This window comes from Synchiropus splendidus, chromosome 3, assembly GCF_027744825.2.
Source record: "Synchiropus splendidus isolate RoL2022-P1 chromosome 3, RoL_Sspl_1.0, whole genome shotgun sequence".
Classification (NCBI taxonomy): Eukaryota; Metazoa; Chordata; class Actinopteri; order Syngnathiformes; family Callionymidae; genus Synchiropus; species Synchiropus splendidus.
Window position 1 is genome coordinate 14,393,441 of NC_071336.1, and position 24,930 is coordinate 14,418,370.

Below are 24,930 nucleotides of genomic sequence, written 5' to 3' on the forward strand. Positions count from 1 at the left end.
TTTTAGCTGTCATGTTAACTGCTTCAGCTTTCTTATCTGCCATACAGTCTGCGTCTGCTTTAGTTTTGGTCTTTCGATGTTTGGGGCCATTCTCGCCACAGGAAGTGTTGTACCAATTCACTTGGGGCCCAGGGAACAGATTGATGACGCCAGTCACCCAAGTGTCGAGGTGTTGGGAAAGGTGGGGGAAGCTGAAGAAATCGTCTCGGTCGATCAAAATGTCTTCACAAACTGATCACAAAGCTGAACCGCAGTACCATAATATACTTCCAAGATGTTCAAGAAACATTTTTATTTAAAAGCAACTTCAAACAAAAATGCAGATTCTCCATGTCCTTTCAAAGTCACCATGTGATCAAAACAAATAATCTTATCAAAATATAATTTCACTTAAATTCAACACTTTTTACATAAGCTGACGTACCGTCACATAACACAACACATTCCATGAATAAGCAAACAGCAGGGAAGACCAAAGATAGCAGTTCAACCATGAAATCAACAAGAGAGAACATGATGCTCATATCCAGCTGTGACTCCAAGAGGCTGTTCAAATACGCAGTATTGTACCAGGAAGACGGTTGGAACACATCGGAACACACCCCTCCACAGTGACATCATTTTAGGGAAATAAAAGAAGAATATCAGCAGTTGGACAGGGCAGACGACTCTCTTGATGGTTCTGAGTGTTCGGAGCGTTGATGCTTCAGGTAATGACTCTGGAAGCAACAGAACAGAATGTTGAGTTGGAGAAAGACAGAACAACCTAACAACACTGATGACTGACATGAGGAGGAGCCACACAGGTTCAAACAAACATCTCCACTGGGCTGGACTAACTGCAGCAGGCGTATTTCTGGGAAGGTACAGCGCATCTCCGCGTACGATCCAGGACGGGTTTGTTCGTACCTTCACATTGTCATGATGCCTCTGGCTGCTGCAGTGTTCCTCCATGGCCGTGCTCTCACTGAAGAAAAACATCGAGCAAAGATGGCAGAAGAATCCAGAGCTTGGACGGACAAATTCCTGACCTGAACACACCACAAACAGTGTCAGCCTCATGTAACTGAAAAACCACCAGTGATGCCAAAGACTAAAGTTTTACCGAGAGGGTTGTTTGGTGTGAATGATGGAAAATCACAGGCTCTCTTTGCTTCAGGTTCGCTGCCCGTAGATTTGCGTTTTGCCAGACCTGCAAGAAGAAGAACAAAATGACAATACTTTGTCTTGGCCTCCAGCTTTTTTTTGTTTTTTGTTGTTTTTTTCTCCTGTTCGAAGGAGACGAAGAATAATAACTTGATGCAGAATAATTTACTTTATCCAACATCTCAATGAACCGTTTTCTCTCCCAGTCAAATATGTATAATGTGTATAACATAAGTATTGAGATTTCCTTAAAGGTAGGGTATTTTTTAATAAAAGTGCTCAAACCTGCGGAACACGAATCTACTGTAAAAAAACATCCAATCAGATAAGCCAGCCTGCTCTATACAACCGGACAGTGATAAGTCAGTCCATCACCAGTGCCGTTGGTCAGTCCAGTTGACATCAACTGTCCTCACCCCTCCCCAGCGCCTGGTCAGTACCATGTGCCAAGGCAAGTGCAGAGTCCACCGAAGATGCACCATCAACCAGTTTGCTGTCGGCCTCTAGATCTGTCTTCTCAGTATCCATCTGGATTTGTGGCTCTTCAACTTCAGCATACGGAGGGGACAGAGGAGCCTCATCCAGACGCTTCTCTTCCTCCGTCTCATTAAGCTTGTGCAGACGACTTGATTTCCGCACTGTGAAAGACACTTTAGTTTGGGCCAGTTCACCCGACAACAAAAAACTGTATTTTTTCCTCCTACCTGAAGCCGCCTGGAGTCTTTTGGCTCTCCTACTTCTGCATAATGTCACCTGATCCTTCTTCAAATCATCGTCATTGTCATGAACTTCATCCACAGTCACAAAATTAATGACCTCTGAATGACACAAAACAGTGGTAAAGAAACACACACCGCCTCATGATGCCTCCCACCAGAGGAAAAAAGTAGAGTTTCAAATGGTTCTGACTGTTTTGACAAGCGCACGGTCACATCTGGATTCCACCGTCAGTGTGAACGTAAGTGAGCTACTTCCTCAAAGTGGGACAGCTGAATGAAGTGTACCTTGACTACGATGAGCACCATAAGTGAGGCATGCGCACACGATCATGAGGGTAGTCACGCATTTAACATGGGAAACGTAAGCCGTGATGTAACCAGCGCATATATATATATATATCAGGCGAACAATTAGCTGTGTGAAGGGTTGACGTTGGTCCGACTTTGCTGGAGATTTGAGCGGAAAATGGCATCATGGAGAAGACACATCATTTTCAGTGAAATCACCTGATTTCCCTGTCATGGTCAGCCTGACATCTGCTCAGACCTCTGCCACGGCTCGAACAGAATGTGCCATCAGAATGTCTCACAGCCACAAGTAAATGTGTGAGAGGCCTTTCATGCTTATTTTACACAAATATAGTGGAAACACATCGTATACTATAAACTGTCTTCATTTATCAACGCTACTGTGACGAGCTGAAGAAAGTGGCAGAGGTTACTGACAGTGGAGTGCACCGTAGAAACACAATCCCAACGATCACTGAGTCAGAGTTCTGACAGTCAAACACTGTCTAAATGATGAGTTGCTGATGATGGCAATCTTCTTCAGCGTAAGTAAAATCAGCGTCTTTCCTCCACATAGTTCTCATCACGACTACAGTGAAATGAGTCTAGCTGGAATCCAACATTATAAATTAAAGTAAACCGTCTTTCAGTAAAATGAGATGTGAAGCAGACAAATAAAAGCAAAAACATGTGAATTAGTCCCTGTTCAGTCACTGTTCACTGACTCCCATTCCAAGTCATCAAACTCAGAATCCATGTCAAAACTAGGCAACAAATCCTGCCATTGGTGAGGACTGACTGTTTGGGAAAAACAAGGTGAAAAATGCCATTGCAGTGGTGTCGGTGCATTTGCTGTCCACCGACAGTTGTGTGCCCACAGCAACAACCAGTCACTCAATGATGACGTTGCTATTCAGGCTTTTTGCAGCGCTCAACGTGATGACACAGGCGTTGGAGGCAACTGTGCTGCTCTGGGATAGTTTGCCTGCATGGCATATGGGAGGGCGTGTGACGGCTCTCTTAATGCTGTTGACTTGCACTGAACTAATTCAGTGAATTAATTTGATGATGGCAAAAGCGCAGAAAGACGGGCCAAGGTCCCTGATTCTACATGTCACAATGACTTTCTGTATGGCTCTTCAAGTCATGAATCTGCCTGGAAATAACATTAAAAAGGCAAAAATAATTAAGACAAGGGAAGAAGACACAGACCTTTGTTGTCACTCTGCTTGTCTTTCTCTTTTTTGTCACCACCCTGTTCATCCAAGGGCGGAAAGATCTGGCAAAAAAAAATTAGACAATTAGAAAACACGTCTACAACAGCACAACTTCAATGTTCATCTCACTCACCTCAGGCACTGCAGCTTCTTCCTCTTCCTCCTCAGAGATCTCATCCAGAGTAACCATTGTCTGATAATCTTCCTCCATGACTCCACCTGTTTTTGCCTCAGATACATCTTCTGCGGTCACTTCATCCACAGTCACCATCTCGCTGGTGTTTATCACCACCTTCTCCCTCTCCAAATGACTCCGTCTTCCGTTTACCACATAATCTCTCGCCGGGCTCCTTACACTTTTGGTTTTATTCACGCCGATGGGCGTCTCATCCATAACCATGGACAGATTTTCTTCTTTCTCCTGTTTCTCATGCTCCGAAGCTTCAGGAAAGGAATCATCTTCTTCCTCACTCACATCCTCCAAGTTCTCCAGAATGGATCTTATAGCACTGTCCATGCCGTACATTGGTACGTTTGTTTCCCCTTGAGCTCTCTTGTTGGAGTCGGGTGAAATCTGATGCTCTGGAGCAACATCCGAACAATCTTCCTTTTCTAGACTTACAGCCACTTCATTTTCAGCCGTCGCCTCTGACTCTGTGAACTGCTGTGCGGGGGGCTCATCATCACACGAATCCAATACCTGATAAATGCCTTCTTCCTCATTTTCTGCATTCTCCATCAACTCCTTATTAGATTTTTCCAAACTTGCACAAGAAAAGGTTTCATCTGTTTTAACAGGACCTTCCACTGAATCTAGAACTTGATAAGAAAACTCATTTTCATCAGTGGATGGCGGCCTGCGCATGTCTTCACCAACAGAGTCAAGTATTTGATAAGCAAAGTTGTCATCATGCTGATCCATATAAATTGGACTCCGTGGTCGCCGCCTTCTTCCTTTGGCCAGGGGCTGTTCCTTGACATCGCCTTCAACAGAATCCAATGTCTCACAAGCAGAACTTGCGGTCGTCGGCGTGTTCCTTCTTGACCGTGTGCTAATGGCTTGGTTAAGAAGAGAGCGACCGCTCCTTGTTGTCATTCTCTCTTTATGAGGACCCTCCATTTCCCTGCTCAATCCTCTTTTGCTTCTGCTGGACCTTGTTTTAGATGTTACACCCTTGTTCGTACTCTCCTCCATCGTACTCTCCTCAGTTTCAGCGCATTTGTCAGGCTGCTCAAATTGCTCCGCCCCATCTGGAGCGTTGCTTTCCTTCTCCCGCGTTCGGGAACTTCTCCTTGTTGTTTCAATGTCACTAACGTGGATTTGGTCCCCTTCCACAGAATCTACAATCTCATACAGTTCCTCAGTTACACGGTTTTGAGGCTCCTGTTTGGTAACAGCAGCAGAGATGTGCGGTAGATCAGTTGTATCCCAGTTACTGCAGTTTTCCCTCCCCCTAGTTGTTGCTTGGTCATCCACAGAATCAATCACCTCATACTCCACATCCTCTTGTAAAACATCTGTGTCCTCGGCTAACTGAGTCACATCAGACCTATCCTTTGGTTCGTCTTCGTTTTCAGACTGATCATCTACAGAATCCAAAATCTGAAATGCTTCAGGATGGACATCACTGATGGCAGAAGGATCCTGAGTGGATGGTTCTCTGGGAGAGATTATACCACATTGGTGTGGTACATCTTTAGGAACAGAGCAGGATTCAGCATTCAAGCTCTTCCCAGAGAGTCCATCTACTATTATAACATCATCAACTACTGGAGTCAGATGTCCCGCAGAATTGGATTCTTGAATTGGGGAGTCCTGACCTTCAACAGCATTATCTTCATTAATACTGTCGATCACTTGGAAGGACTCACTCTCTTCTTGATCTGCCTTGTTGTTAAGGACATGTGCTGCAGGCTCCTCTGCTCTACCTTCTGAACAATGTGTTTCAAGCCTGTCATCTTGGTTGGCATCATCCATCTCCTCTGCCACTTGGCATTCAAACTCATCCAGGATTTCAAAATTTTCAAAGTCATCACAACTGTCCTCATTTCTATTCCCCTGTGGCTGCAATTCTTCAGTCTGTTTGTCCACGCAAGTGCCATCTGATTGGGCAGGAACACCCTCTACTTGCAGGTGGATGTCAGACGGTGGGATTTCATGACCTTTATGTGCAGAATCAACGTCATCCGCTGAGCTATGAGACTCTGTTGGCGTCTGATTTGTCTTGTCCTGAGTTGGTCTGGATGATAATTGTGTTTTGTCAGAGAAGTCGTCTGTTCTTGTTTCCCGTGACTCAAGTGAGGATTGAAGATCCATGTCACTCACTTCATCAACAATTACCAAACATTCAGATTGGATCTCTCCACTGACACTCCGGGTATCATCGGACTCATCTGTCGCCTGCAGGATGGACAGAAGAGAAAACGAAAAGCACAGACAGGCAGCGTTATATTAATGGTGTGCAGAGGGTGGAGCTAGCTATCAGACTATTGGAGGCCAACGCTAAAACCTGGGGCTAAAACCTGCCTTACACACGGCGATGTATGCGAGTCAGTTGCAAACCAAAATTAAAAAAAAAACCTTGGTGACGGCAAATGAATGAGGGCGAGATGACTCTTTATACTTTTTTGTTTCTTTGCAATTATTTAAATAATTTATGCTAGTGTACGCAATTTTGCTGATCAAATGAGGCAACATGTTGCATTATATTCACTTACTACATATATCTGTCTTGGATTTGATAAATGTTAACTTTAATATGAGACCTTCAGAGTTCATCATTTGTTTTTGGGGTAATATTTTTACAACTGACAGTTTTTTCTACTTACTTTTCTGGTCTTATACTGACCTGCAGTTACCTTTTCTTTTACACAATCAACAATAATGATGTCTCTGGTATCGGATCGCGTATTATCATTATCAACAGATACTGAAATTCAGGCGGGATTGGACGTGACAAAACGTAGATCAGTGCATCCCTATCACAAACATAGTATTGGCGTCATTTAATCGTTGAATATGTTTTAGAAATACAACAAGATTCTGTGCGTGTCTAGAGAGAAGGCATCAATTATAAACAAGCTGTCAGATCAGCTAATTTTTTTTAGTAGGTTTTTAGTACTTACTGTAAGTGAACAATGGCCTATTGTGGGGATTGTCACTGCCGTCTTATGTCAAAGCATTCAAGAATAAATAAACATAGATTTTTTTGTTTTCATTCATCACATTTCACATTTCAACTCACCAAAGGAACCCCAGCATGTTGGTTGTCCATAAGGCGGACCTTGGCGAGGCGATGCTCTCGAATTGCTGCCTTGAGGGTAAAAAACATCAGGTCCATATTAGGGATTGCTGGAGCACTACTTGACTGAAGGACACTTGGGGTTTTGGTGGAAGGTCTCAAATCATCCGTGTCAGTTGATCCAGCATCACTCTTTACTTCATGTTCACAGTCCTCATCAATAACTATGGCATCTGACTTGACATCAGTGCCTAACTCAGACTCTTGTACTATGGCAGAGACGTGAGACTGTGTAGCTCCTGCTGGTGTATTCACAGGAGCCGGAACATCAGAGCGAGCCGGTTCCACTTGACATGATGATGGAAAACGTGCATCACCACTGCCTTCACTCTGGAGTATTTTCTCTTGTCTTTCATTGGAAAGGTTGAGACGCCTTGACATGTCCTGACAGCTGAAATATGAGAACACAAAAACCTAGTTGGTAATCTGCAAACAGATCATTGAAGACCAATATAAATCATGACAGAAACTTTATTTTATAATGACTCATCATAAACACAGGTATCAAGACTAAAAAACACTGGATTGCATTTTGTACACCTCATCTCTAAAACATAGCAGGACCCAAATCCCTACTCACCTTTCGAAGTTCATAATCTGCCTCCTGAAAACAAGCATAAAAATTGTTACTTTGACAACATGCCAGTCTACGCAAATGTTTTCAATTGAAGACAGAATCATACAATTTCATCTCATGAGTGGAAGATTGTTTCATGTGAACAAGCTTCTTTACATCCTCAGAGTTCACCATCTCAATGCAGATCTATGGAAAAGCAGAAATCAGAAAAGAAAGCTGAAGTACAGGTTCACATCTGTGAATTGTACCAAATGGATATTGGAGAAACACATTTTTTTCATACCCGATTTCCAAGTGGCAGAAAGTCGACAAATGGCCCGACTGATATCACCTTGTCGAGAAGTTGTCCCACAACTTTCTTTGTGTACGAAGAGATACCCACCAAAAGCAAACGCTCAGACAGAGAATGAGGGCTTTTAACAGGCTAAAACACAAATAATTCATCATTAGGGGAATGGATTTAATACAATTGTATTGAAGAATGAGTGCTTACAGTGTTGCTGAGCGCCATCAGAGACTGGTACATCAAGTCCTGGAGGAAACAAGATCAGACGATAAGGCATGATTGTACTCAAATGTTTGCATCCTGTTGTCCTAAATATTATATTTTATATGCAGCAAAAATTTAAGCCAAACAAAAAGTAAATATCTGAAACACTGAAATCATGTACAAAGTTCTAAATACCTCACTGTGCTGAGCACACATGGGCTGCGTGACAAGGTGAAGGCTAAGTTTGTTCTTGCCAATATAAATTGGAGTTTTTATGAGGTCCTGGAGGCAAGTTGAGTAAGATTCCCAATCATCAAAGTGCACAAAGGCCTACAGTTGAGGAGAGAACACAAACATGTAAACAAAGGTGACACTCACACCTTGCTGCATTAATGTAAGAACAGGATGAGTTTCTTTTACCCGTCTCTGCTGGGGAAGAACGGTGATGCAGTAGTTGTAAAACAGAGGCGTCACATTTGTTAGAAGGGCCTGAACCCGCCTTTTGATGGCCCAGTGGGCATTGCATTCTTGTGGCAGATTGGTGAACATGACAGTTCTGAAGTCACTAAGGGGAGCCAAAGCCTATGAGAGAAGTGAAATATTATTAGTGACAAAACAATCCTGAGTCCAGAAAAGACGAGGAACAAAACAGAACGAGGGCTCCACATAGCACAAACCTGTCTGCCTGGACACGTCATGGGCTCGACATGAGTCATTTGAGTAATATGACCTCTGATAGATCAGCTCAAGAGATGGATAAACTGACGGAAACTTTACTGACTGAGCTTCAGCAAAAAAAAAACTGAAATCTGTCACCACTTAAGAAAACGAATGCTGTCACAAACAACAAAAACAGATAAAAAGACTGAAGGAAGTTAATGCAGATGAGATTATTTCTATCTTAGACTATGATGTCCGTAAAAATATTTTCTAAAACAAGAAACAAAGAGCAGAAATTCTCCCTGATCAAGCCACATATGCCTAATGCCACCTATATTCAGAATATAAACCAACAACTTTGGGATGACTGATTCTTAAATTGTATGTCAATTAGATTTTATTAACAAAAATGTCTTGGGGTACTAGAATGTGTCCTATACAGGCGTTACTAAACGAAAGTTTGATGAAAAGATAAGACATCATAAGTCTTCAACCTTCAGAATGATCTGGCACCTGATTGTTGTGAAGATTTCGGAGCAAAATAAAATGTACACAGCAATGACTTTAGTCACCAAAAGCCAGACAAGTTGGAAATGCAGGATGGGGCCATTTACCTCGACATCTGCAATGTTCTTGATCGTCCGGTGCTCTGCAGGATATTCATAAATAAAGCAGGTTACAAAAAAAAAAAATATATATATATATATATATATATATATATATATATATATGGTTATGACAATTATGCCAGACACAAACAATGGGTAGATGCTTCATCAATAACAGAATCAAATCTAAATGCACTACCTGGGATAACAAAAGAAGGTCTCAGAGTGGGGTACAGGTACGGACGACTGGAAATAGGCAGCCAAAACGGTGCGTGGCTGCCCTCAGGAATACTTGCGTCGAACAAATGAGCGTCTGCACCATCCACAGAAAATTGGCACGAAGACCCTTCAGCTTTTGATTGTATAAAGAAGGGGAAATACATACAGGTGCTGCTCAATTAATCTTGTTTGATGCAATTATCACTCAACAACTGACGTGTGCTCACCAGGTGTTACTCCAAGTCTGTAGACGTCTTTTCCAATCGGCCCATTTTTCAGACTGAGTTGTAACCCAAACTGATCTGCATCCTCAAGTGTTGAAAACTCAATGAAAAGCTTAAGCAGAAATGGAGAAGTACGTATGAATGGTGTGTTATTATGTAAACACATTAATATTACAAGTTCATGGCCAGATGGGACATGATGTGTACACATATATTCACAACTGATACTTTTGTCTACAGGACGTCCGTTGTTTTCAATAAATATATTCTGCCATGGTTGAGTAGATCACTTGTCAGCTGATACAATTTCACATACTGATAATTTTACGTCTCAGCACACATTTACACGTGCCCACAGAAGGTTTCTGCACAGCCTGACATATGTGTACCATTTATACTTAAAAATATGAATTGACTTCCTTAAAATAATCACTTCACTGTGAAAAAAAATAAAATAAATGTATAATGAATTACCCTCTTTCTTTGTTTACATGCAGCTTTTCCCCCTTGTACTGATGGTAAAACGCTCAAGGAGATGTACAAAGTGTGAAAAGCCACCCTCTATTCATTGCAATGTGATAGTGCTGTATGAAATGGTGGGTTAATTTGTTGAATTTCCCCACTGTGGGACAACAAAAGGCCATCTCATCTTATCACGCTGGTTAGGACTCGACTAGAAATGTGAAGGCTGACCATGACGTCAGTAATGTTCAGCACGTAGTTTGTCTGTACCTTGCGGTAGAGAGGCAAGAAGTATTGGACAGATTCTGTGTCCTTGAAGCCTCGCTGGAGTTCAGCAACTTCCTCTTCGGTGATTCTTCCGAAGAAGACCGTTTTGGAGCCATCGATTACTGCAGACTACACAAGCATAAAATCGATGAGTGGGGGGAAAAAGTGATACAAGACCTCAAGTCAGGCTTTTACATACCTCGCCAATAAACTTCATTATAGTTTGGAAAAACATCAGCTGCAAGACACAAAATCAGGAATATTTCAAGAAACGTAATTAAACCACAACATGCACTTAGTAGTTTGATAAATGTGACATTCAAGTGTTTCTGCAAGTAAATCAGTAAAGCATGAAGACTCAACAGTTCAGCTTGTGCTGTTACAATTGACTCAGTTGTACAACTGCTAAGAGGTTTATTCACCAAGTGTCACTAGAAGTGTGGGGAAAAGTTCTCCTTACAGAGCCTCAGAGACTAAGAACATGACAGATCAAATGAAAAAATATTGTTGGCAGGTCCTGCATTTTCAGATGACGGTGTAACATATAACAATACTTATTACCTCTACCAAGGAAGAGGTGTTGTTGATGGCATTGGTTTGTCTGTCTGTCTGTGTTTAAAATAACTTAAGATAAATAAAAGTTTAGAGCGAATTTGGATGAAATAATTTTCAGGAAATAAGTGAAAAACAAGGAACAAATTTTAGGAGTCATCCGCATCACCATCTAAATGCAGAAATTTTTCCAAGGATTTTTAATTCTTTTAGGACCACTGTATTGGAAAATTGATCTCCATTTAAATGTCTGGAGGACTGAATCACAATGAATGGGATGGTCGGGGGTGGAGAACGTCTTCGGCAGAGCACAACTCCGGATCATAACTTGGTGTCGTAAAAGACACTTTTTTAAATCAAAAAGGCAGGAAATCTGTTGTTGTACTTCATTATTGTAATATACATCTTAAAGCTGTTCTTCTTGGTTGGCAAGTTGGCAAAGAGTTAAAATGCAACTTAACAGAAAATATATTAAATGAGTTCAAACCCTCAAAATGTGGGCACAATGAGTAAAAATGTCCTCACTTCGCAAAAATGTGTTGGTTGGTTAAAAACACACATGCACCCTCACAAGGATAGTAAAAAGTTACCATTAACTTCTAAATAATTGTAATACGTGACATGAGCCGACAACTGTACAGGGAGAAGATACAAACTCCACACAGAATGGACAGCACTCATGTCCAACTCAAACCTGAAGACAAAGCAAAAGGGTATGATGATTCTCTTACTGGTGAGCTTGCCACGTTGCTATTGAAAATCTGGTAATGAAGTTTTCTTCCTCGATAATGTCTCCATTTTGTTTGATGTAGAATGTCATATGCACATCTCCCTGGTGGCAAAGGAACAATGACCTAACAGGATACACAGGGAAAAATAAGAAGGATCACAAACTTGTTCTCGATGAGTAGATACTGATGAACACATGACTGTGTGAAGTGGTGATCTGTCACTTACCACCCCAGCTTCCCTCAAGAAATAGAAATCTAGTTCCCATCCTGGGGGCGAAAACACCTGGAGTGCACTTTGCAAGGCACTCAATAGGTGGGCGTCTGGTTCACCATATGGCAGTTGGCTAATTACTAGATTGCAAAGGCCAAGTTTACTAAACTGTAAAAAAATGTTGAAGAAAACAATTTGATTTTAATATATCGGAGAGATAGCCACACACGAAAGTGTAACTACATTTCTGAAAAAGCATTATCAGATTTGATGTGAGGAGGAAATACATACATCTTTCAACTTCATCCCATGAGTCACTTTATCACAATGGGCGGCTGAAAAACAAAAAGGAAATATTTCTTAAATAATATTACCATTGCAAAAATGCACCTTGAATTTTAAGGCAGACATAGCTACACCAAAAAGGAGAACAAAATCTAATTGGACATTGAATTTAATATTTATTACAGTTTTCGTGAGTACATTTTATTATTTAGTGAGGACTTATGAGCTGCTACAAGTCACCCCAGACTAGAACTAGTCAATGAGCTTAACTGCAACAAAAGTAAATCATCGAGATGCGAGTGCACAAGTCCAACATAGGATACATACCAATCATGTGTCTGAAGAACCTCAAATTCACCCCCTTCAATACAGATTCGGGAGAGTTTGTGCCCTTCTTTGTCACTTTGGATGACTGGCTGCTGAGGGTGGTGTTGATGCCTTTGTTGGCTGGGGTTGCGATGGTTGTTCCTTCTGGAGCGGCCCGTTTTGGCTCCACAGTAAATGTGGATAAAGGCTGATCAGTCTCTTCTAAAGTCAAGTCTATTACAATGGTCGCTGCATCAGTTCTGCCAGAGGCTCCTCTTTGCTTCTTAAAATTCAAATCAGATTTTTTGTGTGGAAGGATTCTCTCAGTCCCAATAAGACACGGTATTGGCTTTTGAACTGGTACTTCATCTTCAGGAATAGTTTGGCCATCACAAGCCAAATCCACCCCACCTGACTGGTCAAGATTCAAACATTCAACATTGGTATTTTGGTTCTTGTGAGTGTTGCCTGTCCACTTTGAAGGTTCAGTTTCCATGTTTTCTGTTGATCCGTGTGAACCAATAGCTTCGTCTTCAACAGGGCTACCAATAGATGACTGAGATTCGTGCATTATTCGGGTTATTTCTCCTGGATCAGCAGCAGTTGCAGCCACTTCCATCCCCCCCTCAGTACCTTTGCTTTCTACAGTGGCATCTGGAGTCAGGTCTATTACAACACCTGCAGTTTGGTCTGGAGACAGACCTCCCGTCTTGGACTCCACACCAACGTCTATCTGTTCAGGGGGAAGTGTTTGCCTGGAGTCACCAGCAATGGGATTCAGAGGCAATATGATTTTCTGAGGAGCCTTGCTTTCTTCATGTGCAGTGTCTCCTTCACCTGCCACCTTGGAATGATCATGGCTCATCAACGACTCTTCACCAAAGTTATTCTGATCTTCATGTGCGAGTGTACTCCTCAACATATTTGGGCCAACATCCTCTTCTTCGGCTAGTTTGCCTGGGATGAGAGCAGAAGTTGCATTCCCTTCCATTTCCTCTGCAGCCCCTTTGTTGCTTTCACCGCCAGCCACGTCGGCGACAAAGCTTGCTACACCAGTTTGGTCTGATGACTCTCCGCCCGTCTTCAACTCAACACCACTGTCAGGCTCTTCAGGAGACGCTATTTGCTCAAAGTCAATAACCTCAGTTTGCATTTCTGAGATTGTGGGTTTCACAGGCCGTCGCTTGAGTCCGAGTTTTGATTTTTTTCTCATTACAGTTCCACCAGTCGAAACTGCTTTTGCTTTGGAAAGCAAGGGATTTATTTTTGAAGCACTAGCTGGACATTTTTTCATAGTTTTCACCCTTTCTTTAAGTGATGAGGGGACCTTTCTCTGGCTTGCAGTCCTGGATTGGGCAATTTTAGGAGAAGAAAGTTTGGTCACCGCAGCCTTTCTGCAGAAAAAATACACAAAATACGTTGAGTTGAAATAATCCTCCGTTGATCATTTCTGCTCATTGGTAACACAAGTCTTGCATGTTTAATATACTTTGCCCAATTTACATTTAAAGTTTTGTAAACATAATGCCAGGCAAAGGAGTGGAGGGCAGCAGCTATACAGAAGAGGATGCATGGGAAAATGTGGGACTTTCATCATTAATCACCAATACACTTTTTAATAGTAATAATAGGGTTATTCAACATAGCTTGCTTTGGTGTATTCACTTCAGTATATTTAAATTGGGAGAGACAAATATAGCCTTCAGACATACACCAATAATATTGAGTGAAAAACACCTTACTTAGCAAGTGACTTCTTCGGTTCCTTTTTAAGAGTTTCCTGCAGCAGAATGAAATGAGATAATAAGCATAGTAAGAAACATGTTTTACATCTGTCCTTTTCATTAAGTCTCACCTTTGGTTTAGGAGTGACTGTACATCCTTTTATTTCAAGGGTCTTTACTTTTCTGGCATCTTCTTCTTTCTCAAAACACACCACTGCCTACAGACAGACAGTTGTCAAGTCAAGTATGTCAGTACAAACCTGACCACTACACTGATGAATAACACATCCAAGTTCTCCTCTTTGTGAACTTACTTCTCTTCTTGAGCGAATAAGCAAAACCGATTTTGTCCTTCCATAGCGCTCCACAGCTGACAGCACATCGTGATGGGAGATGCAGGGTTGAATTCCACTGAGTTTCACCATGGTTGGTGGAGTGACCTTACCAGCCTGTGCACAGACCAAACAATTTGGCATTTCATTCTTTAATAAAAAACAAAAAACACCATTGGTCTGTCAGTCAGTAAAAATCTGGTTTGCTGATCTGGGGCCTTTCATGACTGACCTAGAAAGGGACACCATAACTTAAAGATCCATAAGGATCTTTTCATTGAAATTTAATTCCCTTTCATTTCAGTATGAAAAATGAAAAACCTAAACTCATTTTTATCCACATATTAAGGCTGTCCAATACCAATGGTTATCTAAAATGAAATGAAGGCTTGCTTCAACAGCTTTGTGACATGTAAACTAACCTCCAAGGTTGAAACAGCAGGTTTCTTCTTGACTGGCTTTTTCTTTGCTGCTGATGAGGACACAGTAGGAGTAGAAGACGTCACCAGTTTCTTCGTTTTCAGAGGAGCAGAAGAGGACACCATAATTTTCCCCCACTCCGCGAGAATTACTGGGGTCAAAGATTTAACCACAGCCTCAACATCACATTGCTTTGGTAGAGACTGGAGCACTGGAAGAAAGACAAAATGAACGTTGCAAGAAGTTTTCTCAGAATCCATGAACATAAAGCATAAAGCAGCTATTTTAATAGTCGCATTTTGATTATTTCATCTACAGTGAACCAGACTGGGATATGCAATTCAGTCAAAAATATTGTTTTTCCAAACCTGATGATCCCAGGACAGACTTGGCCAGTTTCTCAGCGGTCTTCTTCACCCCAGGTGTAGATGATTTGTTTGGTTTCAGTGACTTATTGGGTTCATGACTTTCAAAGGCAGAGCTCTTTTCTTTAGTCCCACTTAGTGACAGATCTTTCTTAGTGCCTTTTAGCTGTGTCTGTCGTTTGCTGATGCCCTTCAGGGGTGGAACTTGCCTTTCCATGCTATTTTTCAGAGAATGCAACCTCTCTTTGCTTTCTCCTGGTGACACTCGGTGGGAGGTGCACCTCTCTGTTGGAGATCTTTTTGTCTGCCTCTTTGGTGATGCGCTTGCTGGTTGTTGCTGTCTCTCCTGGCTCCACCTCAGTGGTGAACTACCATGGTGTCTTGACTCTTGACGCCAGTCCTCCTGGCTCCACCTTGGTGATGAACTACCATGATGTCTGGGAGGCGAGTGCCGTCTCTCCTGGCTCCACCTCGGTGGTGAATTACTGTGATGTCTTGATGCTGAATAGCTTTGCTGCTTGTCCCTCCTTGGAGATGAACTGCCATGATGTCTTTCAGGTGAATTTCTATTATCATAGCTCCTCCTGTGAGAAGAACTTTGAGCAAAGAGCAATCAAAATAAATCTAACAATATTATTGATGAGAGATAAAAAAAAACGAACTTGCAACCGTAGCTGGAGGTCTGTGGTGAACATGATCGTGATCTGCTCCTTCCTTGCTTTCTTGTTCCGTGACGAAGGGGACTCTGCCTCTTAGGTGACCTACGGCTTCCATGAGACCTTTTGGCTGTGGGATTGGGATTTTTCCATTCATCACTAATTGGAAGAGAATAACACATTAATGATAAGAGTAAAACTGAGTTTCAAAATGCCAAGGAGCATGTACATTACTTACTTGAGAGCACGGGTAACAGAGCCATCCCATTGTGGGTATCTGAAGGAAAGAACAAAACAATAAGACAAAACTGAACAAAAGAAAATTTATGTTGTTCATCTTGTAGAGGGTGAGACTTGTTTTTAAAAAAAGGAACACTTTCAAAACAACTGGCTGTATGATAAAAAAAATTAATAAATAAAAAAAATAGTCCAGAAACTCGCAATCAATTAACCTTTTGAAGAAAGAAACTCACTCTTTTCGGAGGCGCTTGCAGTTCTCAAGATGCAATGCACTGTTTTGGTGAGTCACCCACTCCTGGTAGCAAAAGAAAGTATTTTGGTTAGTTTCACTTCACATTTGTAGGCATCATGACTAGTGCTATTTGGCCGCACTGCTGCAGTTCTATTCCACACATTACAACAAATAAAACAAAAGGAAGAAGACCAAATAAGCTTTCATTCAACTGAAGAATCTTTCTGTAGAAAATGTCCTCTTCTTGGTGATTGCCATTTTAAGTCCAAAACACAAGTTGAGAAAACAAAAACATCTGGTAGGTTCTTGAGGTTGATGAGGTAAAAAAGAAAATCCTCATTGAGTTTTTTTGAGTCCAAAGTCCTTTTCCATCTCCAATGTCCAATGGTGGTAGGTAAAAGAAAATGGTAAACTTACAAACTTTTGTACAACAAATGAACAATTACGCAAATTAACATGCATGACATCCTCAACATTCACACTTGGATTCCTACAGCACATTTAAATGTTCTTTAGGAGTATGAGCAGAAGCAGAAGAGTGCAAATACCACATAAATTCACGATTTCCATCTTATTTCTCACACCAGTAAATTCCAAGCAATGAGTCAACACCGAGATATCTTATTTTCAAGGATAAGAACTAACCCTAATTCCTATAGCTTCGTTTAGTTCAATTTCTGAGAAACCTATGGGCCTATTTACCACTTATTATTCAGTTATTCTAACCAAGGATTAAAAAAAAAACCTTTTGTTGCATTTATCAGTACTTTTATCTGTACTATAATTAAAATGATTGCTGTCATTAAAAATGGAATCGACTTTTAACTCAAAGAGTTCATGTAGGATTATTTCACATTTCATACGGAAAATTGCAATGCAAAAAAGTATTTTTTGTTTTTTCGGTTCTCAAAGGAAATAAAACCTCAGATCGATCATGGAATTACATACATACTGTATTCACATTTCACATGTTAACATCCTAATTCCTGATCCTTACAGGATAGATGAGACTACCCATCTGGGTATGTCAACAATACATATAAACAAACTAGCGCTGGGCAATTCAGATGAAAAACAAAACCCTGATTTTTCCCCCCCTGAAAACAAAATTTTCAATGTATTGTCGATTTTTCGTGAAACTACCCAAGACTAACTAGCACAAAGCACAATGACTACCACTGCACTGAAGTGCCGGAGTAAGTTGGCAGCCCCATATTTACTGCTGCATACACAGTGTGACCCTGTCTCCAGACATTGTTGTGTCGCGGCAGAAGTGCTTTTAGTAATCCTGCTGTTTTCACAAATAACAGGCAGATTTAGAGTTGCTATTTGATGACACCAGTGTACGGTAAAGAAACTGGTGTATTCGCATACCAGGCTTCAGGTGCGGCCCACTTGACCAAAGTTATTAACTGCAAGTCTCACGTTGATGAAATTATTCATTCCTAAAAGCACACAGAATAAATTTTCCTACTAAGAGGGATGAAGGAGAAACAACAGCAGCGTGCAAGAAACTGTACTGTAATTGCCATTATAAGAGGGAAAATCAATTTCACATTTTTCTCCACATTGTTCAAATCAAAACTTAACTTTGATCAATTGCCCAGCCCTAGATCAAGCCAACAGAATAATCCACCATTTCCAATACTGTGTACGGACACATTCATTGTTTTACAAACAATACACATACAAACAACTACAAAGAAAACATGTTTTCATACATTGACAGTCCTGGACAGTAATACCAAATATATAAAACAAAGCACAGTGATTTAGCATCCATACGCAACAATCCCTACGAAGAAGCACCAGCGAGTGCAGTTTTCCTACTCACCTTCATTTGAGCAAATTCTTTGTAACAAAGAGAACATGTATGTGGAAAGATTCTTGGTGTGGTGGCTGCATAGTCATGCATCATGGCAGCCGTTGGTAAACCTTTGAAGACAGTGTCCTTGAATGATGGGACTTTGTTGGTGGGTGAAATGGTTGCACCTTGCATGTTTGAAGTGATTAAACGTGGAATTGCAGAGCCTTTGAATGTACTTTCAGAGACAAACGGATGATTCAGTGGCGACTGAGGCGGGCCACAAAAAGTCGGGGTAGGATTGGAAAGCAATCCAGCAGGTGTGTACGAATTCTGGGTCGTCTGCATTACAGGTGGCATGGCTGGCGTCAAATTTGGCTGTCTTCTCGGATTGAGCAGCATCCCTGTTTTCTGGAGTGCCTGAGGTTTTGCCAACTCAGACACCGCCGTACCCATGTTTGAAGAGTTGGTCATGGATTTGTTACCAGCACTTGGGCTGGGATGGAAGGTCTGCGAAAGACCTGATCTCACACTTTTTTCCTGGGCGGGTTGTTTGAGATGGGAGCTTGGAGGAATATGTTTCAATGTCTCTGAAGTGCTCAGCCTGTAATCAGGAACAACATTGGAAACAGCATCCGTTTTTGGTAAACATCTTCGGCTGTCACAGTAAGCTCCGAGCTGAAAATGTGAATTTGACACATTTGGCACGTGCTTTGTTGGATCAACTTTTCCATCTTCCTGCAATCGCTGTGCATAAGCACCATCTTCTTTGCGTTTGCTTTTTTCACTGTCGATTCCACCGTCAGCAAACCTTCCCAGGCTGTCAACCATGTTACCCACGTACTTGCTTGTATGTCCATAGTCAATTATCTTACTGGCTTGATTCTGAACTGATTTCTTATCTATATCTGCAGAACTTGAGGATGCATTTTCCTTACAAGTTCGGATTTTTCGTAAGATGAAAGGCAAATTGGCAGGGGTAACTTGATCTTCAGGAAAGGAGAGGAGCGGTTCAAGGTCATCCATTTCAAGTCCAAACTGTTGAAGGATGTTAGACGCAGCTTCGAACGTGTATTTGGGTTGACTTGATGCAGACGGATCACCCGGTGTTGGCCTGGGAATGTCATCAGATCCTAATCCCGGAATGGATCGGTCATCTTCTGCCACACGAAAAGGAACACTTTCTCCACCAAAATAACCAGCCATGACAGCGGGTGAAGATGAAGAAACATTTACCGACTTGCTCTGCATTTCTGAGTGTCCAGTTAACTTTGTGTAAGAAGAAGTTCCTTTGTTAGAGGTGAGGAACTCACTCCTGTACGTTAGTTGAGCTGTTGAGTCAGAAACCTGATTTACAGAGAGCCTCACATCCTCTCTTTTACCAGGTACAAGTAGGTTACAAGGCGTTTGTAAATTGCCATTTGGCGCTTGTCCGGGGCTGTTCACAGAATGATGCACCAATGATGTGAGTAGCCCACCAACTGATCCCCGGGAATGTCCGAAACCACTTGGATATGACCCTGTTCCTGGGTGAAGTGGTCCTCTACTTGAGTCTTTTTCAGTCCCTTGCATAAAAGGATTACAGGAGTGATGGGACATTGTCTTTAGAATGTTCCAAAGGACATTTGGAATTGAGTTTGAGATTGGGTTTCTCTATCCACAATGGAGACAGTCTACAGCCTAATGAGAAAGCTCCAAGGAAGCTTCTCAAAGGGCGGCATTTGTTAGAAACCCAGAAGCAGGTGAAGATTCTCAATGGTCGAAATGCATGGCTGAAAAACAAAACAAAAAATGTTACTCCAATGGTCTTGAAACAAATTGGCATGAATGCGTCTCATGATGTGGACTGCCCTGCCAAGAGCTACCTTTTTCGCTATACCAACCAACCTGTATGTACGCAGGGCAATCGCAAAAAAAAGGCAACGATTCCTTAAATATTTTCATACATTCATTGTTAGGACACAATAATAAGCACGGAAGAAAGAAAAGAAAAAAAAATCAACTTGTGCTATCAAAACAAATGTAGAAAAATAAATTGATTTCTCCCATTTTGATTTGTGTGTATCCTTTGTTCATAACTCATATCTCTTATTCCTCAGCCAAATAGTGTTTTTATACCATAAATAACTAGAAAGTGTACAAATTAAGTAGAAATCAACTTAAAAGTATTCATGGTAGAATGCAAAACACAGTTAACACAAAACACCAGTAATTAGAATCAGAAAGCTTGTTGCCAATGTCTAAGTTGTAAGACTAGTTAGTCTAGTCTTTCTGCAAGTGTGATAGTTAACCTGACTGGCTGTTTGTTTTGTTTGTTGTTGCTGTCTGGCAACAACAAACAAGGCATCAAGGCACTCTGCAGGCACAAAAGGATCATCCACAATCATTATCGTTGTGAGATTATTTACAGTCTCTCCGGAGTTTCCTTTGAGTCTGTTGAATGACACATGGAGCATTCAGTTTATCCTCTCCTCAGGATGGTTAGGTTTAGGGCATGGGTGTCCAAACCGGTCCTCAAGGGCCCCAGTGGGTGCAGGTTTTTGATCCAACCCAACTCGCACACATGACTTCACCTATCAGATATCTCAAGACTGGAAGCGGTTGACTGTCAGTCAGCTGCTGCTTGTTTCAGCTGACATCTTTAACTGTGTGTACTTGCTGAGTTTGAACGAAAACCTGCACCCACTGTGGCGCTTTCTGGAACAGTTTGAACACTCCTGGTTTAGGATGAGAGGCTGGGGAAAGCATTAAGGAAATGAGAAACCTTACAATGGCCCCACAAGCATGGAAATACAAATAGATGCATGATTGTGAGTGCGTATCTCAGCACTTCTATAATGTTGTAGTGGCATTAGCAGTCACCCTCTTCTGTCCATGCGGACATGTGCTGTGTGGGGAGGTTCCAGCCAATCGTCCCTAAAACCAAGAATGTTCCTGCGGCGCAAAAGTGCCAACTGCCAGCCACCTCAGGTGCTCACTTAACTTAACAACATTGGCAGACAATCGAATATAGGCCTTCATATCCACTCAAAATAAGTAAATGGCAGTAATTCAGTACATGTCAGCGTATAATATTGACAGCCAGCACTTTCTTAAAAATTCTTAAAAATTAAAAATTAAAAACAAAACACAAATAAGAACAGAAAAGAAAACAAACACATTTGCCTGTACAAGCACAGTGTCACTCTTAGAAGAAAAGGCAAGGAAGAACCCAAATGGAGAACCCAAGGGATATTGATCGTCACAGCAGCCAGCAAAGAAAAGAGCAGAATCAGCTGCGCTGCACCACTGATGACAGTTGTTCCGTTGATCTGGGATTTTTGGCAGATAATAGAGAATCATCTGATAATTCATATCTTGCCCTGACAACGCTGGATTCCAAGGTGGATTCCACAGCCCACAATGCATTGTAAAACCCCATGCCCTTTTCAAGTCCTATATTATAATCGGAGGATCAGATGTTGAAACACTTGCTTTTCAACAACTGAAACCGTTCAGCAGACTGGTAACAATCTGAATGTGTCGGCTCGCTTTAGCTTCAGCTTGACCATCTTTAAAAATGCAGCAGCGTCAACAAGGTGGCGAGTTATTTGTTGCGTTGAAAGATTTCACTATGGTCCCTCAACCACTTTAAAATCTGGTTCCTGCATCACGACAATATGTTTGCAGGTGCACCACGGGTAACTCTGGTAGATGTGATCGGTAGACAGATTCGGGATCCAAAAAAAGGAATCACCCGATCGCCAATCCTGCAAAACAAAGGATCCCAACTGATCGAGCGTCGCACTGCTAGGACTGGGCCCTGCTGATGACATCATGAAAAGAGCACTTGAAACATGTTAAAAAAAAAAAAAAGGATAATTATGACCATCACAAAAAGGTACTTTGCAAATTTCACAAAAAGAAAAAACTTCATCACAGCAGTAAAGAAATTAATGTCCTCTGCTGACAGAGCCAGATGATTGCTCAGCAGTCTGACAGTTATGGGAAAGAAGCAGTTCCTTGGTCAGTTAGTCCCATTTAGGATGCGCCGTAGCCTCTACCCATAACAGAGTGGGAGAACAAGGGCACGTACAGCGTGGATAAGGTGGTACTTCTTGATGTCACTTGAACTCCTTTTGCACCAGGTGCCATGGATTACCAAGGTGGTGGGAGGAGCATTCCTGAGAACCTTCCGCACAGCCTCCATCTTCATCTTCGTATTTGGCTGCTGACTCAGGAGCTGACCACAATGTAGAGGACATCAGAGTCCAACACTTTCAGTTTCCTCAGGAAGACGGGGTAGGGTTGAAGCTTCCCAGCCATGAAGGACAATGTGGATGCTCTGGACGATTTGCTGAGGTGAATGTCCAGGTATTTGTGAAGACGACTTCCACCGCTGCTCCACTGATGTGCAGGGCAGGACGACGAGATCTGCATCTCCCTAATGCCACAACTACTGCCACATTGTTCTAACTTGCGTTCTTCAGGAACCAACCTCATGTCACTTAAGTGAATGTGACTTCCTTCTCAAGAAGAATCTTAATTTAGTAGTTAGGAAAATTAAAATAAAGTATTTGCGATCACCATTAAGCGGCCAATACACAAATACAGTGGTGCCTCGATTTTCGACCGTCTTGGAATTCGAACATCTCGGAATTCGAACAAAAATTCAGAACTGGAACGCCCCTGCAATAAGCTGGAAAAAACATAACGTGCGCGGACCGATCAGCTGACCCACGACGTGCTTTGTTATTGTCTATAACGCAGTCTCTGTATGTAGACGTGTCCCGTTAGCTACATTTACTGACTGTTTTTTTTTTCTTTATATTGAGGAGTAAAACTTTTCCTGTCGCCGCACTGGACCGTGGTAGAGTGTCACAGGGGAGGCGCTCGCTCTCCACACCTCCGAGGCTGGAGTGCGCACTCCAGGGTTTTATATGTCCTGTTGTTGGCCGGAGCTCGGACAGGAATGAGGCGAGTCTCGGACAGAACGTTACTTGGTTTATTACTTTGTCACAGTCAAACTGAACAGAATCGCACATTCAGAGCTGGACACGCACAGGACACCTCTTCACTTCTAGAGAGACGTCACTCACATTCACTCACTCCTACAAAAGACTATTTTAAGGCTTGGAACGCTTCTCAAACGGCTGTCTGGAACGGATTGTGGTCGAGAACCGAGGTACCACTGTATACATTTTTTTGGTGGAGATCCTGCTTGATGTTATTTGTTATGTTATTTTTTTAATGGCTTGAAAATACTGAATCTGTAACTGACTCTGTGATGTGATGCTTGTCCCTCCAGCAAAAAGGGGGACTCAAATCTGTTGAATAAATGAACAGACTTGTTCATCGGCCAGACTCTCCTCTGCTTCATGAGAAGACAGTGTCTTTGATGTCCGTCAAAGGTACAGCTACAGACGTAATCTCAACCAGAAGAAGTGACTATTTCAAAAAGCAAACCCCACATTTAATGACTAGACCAAATCTGTCAACATCTGTCCACAAATGTAACACCACGTCGCTTTTCGGATGAACATGATTCTAAAAAGTTAGTTGCTTCAGTCGCAAGGAAGATGCACCACAAGGTGCATTGGAATCTCACGTCGTCGAGCATGTTCCAATGGAGCAGGTCTTGGTGACGCAGTATTCAACCTGAGATCCATTAAGAATTACAACGCACAAATGACCAAAGTCACAATACATTCAGCAGTAAATCTGGATTAAATGGTCAGATTCAATCATAAACACGCCATGGAACCGAGCTAAACTGGACGAGTCGACGAGCAGCACAAGCAGCAGCTAGCGACAACCGCTCCAGTCGGACAGAAAACGTAACACCTCATGTTTAAAAGTACTGCTGCATTCAACAGAACAACCATTGAACCAAGTCATACCTTGTGTTGTTTTCGGTGTATTTCTTACCACAGTGTATGCCTCTCACTCCGCACCAAACTTCTGAGTGTAGGTCTCGCTATGACGTCAACACCGGAAAGCCAAAATGGACTCACCCAATTTCCTGGCTTCAAAATAAAAGCGAATTCAAGCTAAAGTATATACAGTAACCTATTTTGAACAATGAATGAGGAAAGCCATTTTCCGCAACGACATCACATTGGAAAGGTAAATTTTACGAAATCGTTATTTCATCAACATGATGCACCGAATCATAATATAACTTGTTAATTTTCCTTTATAGAGAGGAAGTAAGTTAATTAATTAATAGAGTTGACAAGTACCACAAAAGAAATCTCAGTACTTATTATCGTAATCGATTGTAAGTTGGTCTTTTAAAATCACCACTGAAATGAAATTTCTCAAAGGAATGTACAGGCACTCTTCTCGGTATTGCTGTAATACTTCAGTATATTGAACTTAGACACAATTATTTGAGCAAAGACAAGATGTCACTGAAGTGTGCCCTCCTGACTAAACGCCACTATCAAAAACTGCTTTCACACAGCAAATGGGAGCCAGTGTTTCACCGTTTTAAATGAATACCTGTGAAGTTAACAGGAATGCACAGAGAGACAAGTTCATATGGGACATACTGTCAAGTGCGAGAGGAGGTCACTTGATGTCATCTTCTCACCGAAGGTCACAACTACAGATAGGCATCTTCACTTGACGTCTGCTGAAAAGGCCAGGAAACCGTTGAACGATAAGCGGGGGAATCATCTCACTACCAAGTTATCTGTGAGTGACAAAAAGGAAGTGGTACACTTTTGTGATCTCTGAGATCTGTCTAAGTCTAATACATTCTACCAATTGAGAGCCAGTTTAGAAAAGGCAACATAAAGGGCAGATACTAAGGCTAAGCAATGCAGGAAAGGCAAAATGTAGAGAGGAACTGAAAACAGAGCAGACTTTGAGAATGGCGACTGCTGGGGGGCAGACTGTGATTGGAGAAT

General features: G+C 41.8%; 1 protein-coding gene across 10 annotated transcripts; it reads right to left on the reverse strand.

The window, feature by feature from the left end:
* Nucleotides 1-277: 277 nt before the first annotated feature.
* LOC128756371 (uncharacterized) lies at nucleotides 278-24,689 on the reverse strand. Of its 10 annotated transcripts, none has more exons than XM_053860826.1 (33): nucleotides 23,917-24,183; nucleotides 18,068-19,809; nucleotides 16,235-16,296; nucleotides 16,000-16,038; nucleotides 15,768-15,920; nucleotides 15,109-15,701; nucleotides 14,743-14,951; nucleotides 14,303-14,437; nucleotides 14,120-14,206; nucleotides 14,007-14,044; nucleotides 12,286-13,658; nucleotides 11,965-12,008; nucleotides 11,689-11,841; nucleotides 11,463-11,585; nucleotides 10,379-10,417; nucleotides 10,183-10,308; nucleotides 9,454-9,562; nucleotides 9,207-9,359; nucleotides 9,014-9,048; nucleotides 8,160-8,321; nucleotides 7,935-8,069; nucleotides 7,743-7,781; nucleotides 7,533-7,673; nucleotides 7,356-7,435; nucleotides 7,253-7,276; nucleotides 6,616-7,063; nucleotides 3,504-5,771; nucleotides 3,366-3,432; nucleotides 1,851-1,964; nucleotides 1,563-1,784; nucleotides 1,106-1,192; nucleotides 910-1,031; nucleotides 278-719 (listed from the first exon to the last, which is right to left on the reverse strand). In XM_053860826.1, the coding sequence occupies exons 2-33, from the start codon at nucleotides 19,634-19,636 to the stop codon at nucleotides 645-647; spliced, it is 9,024 nt and encodes a 3,007-aa protein (XP_053716801.1). In that variant the 5' UTR covers nucleotides 19,637-19,809; nucleotides 23,917-24,183; the 3' UTR covers nucleotides 278-644. The 10 variants fall into 10 exon arrangements, with proteins under 10 accessions (XP_053716801.1, XP_053716804.1, XP_053716806.1 ...); XM_053860829.1 differs by having other exon boundaries at nucleotides 15,109-15,689; nucleotides 23,917-24,026; XM_053860831.1 differs by having other exon boundaries at nucleotides 910-967; nucleotides 23,917-24,026.
* Nucleotides 24,690-24,930: the final 241 nt, after the last annotated feature.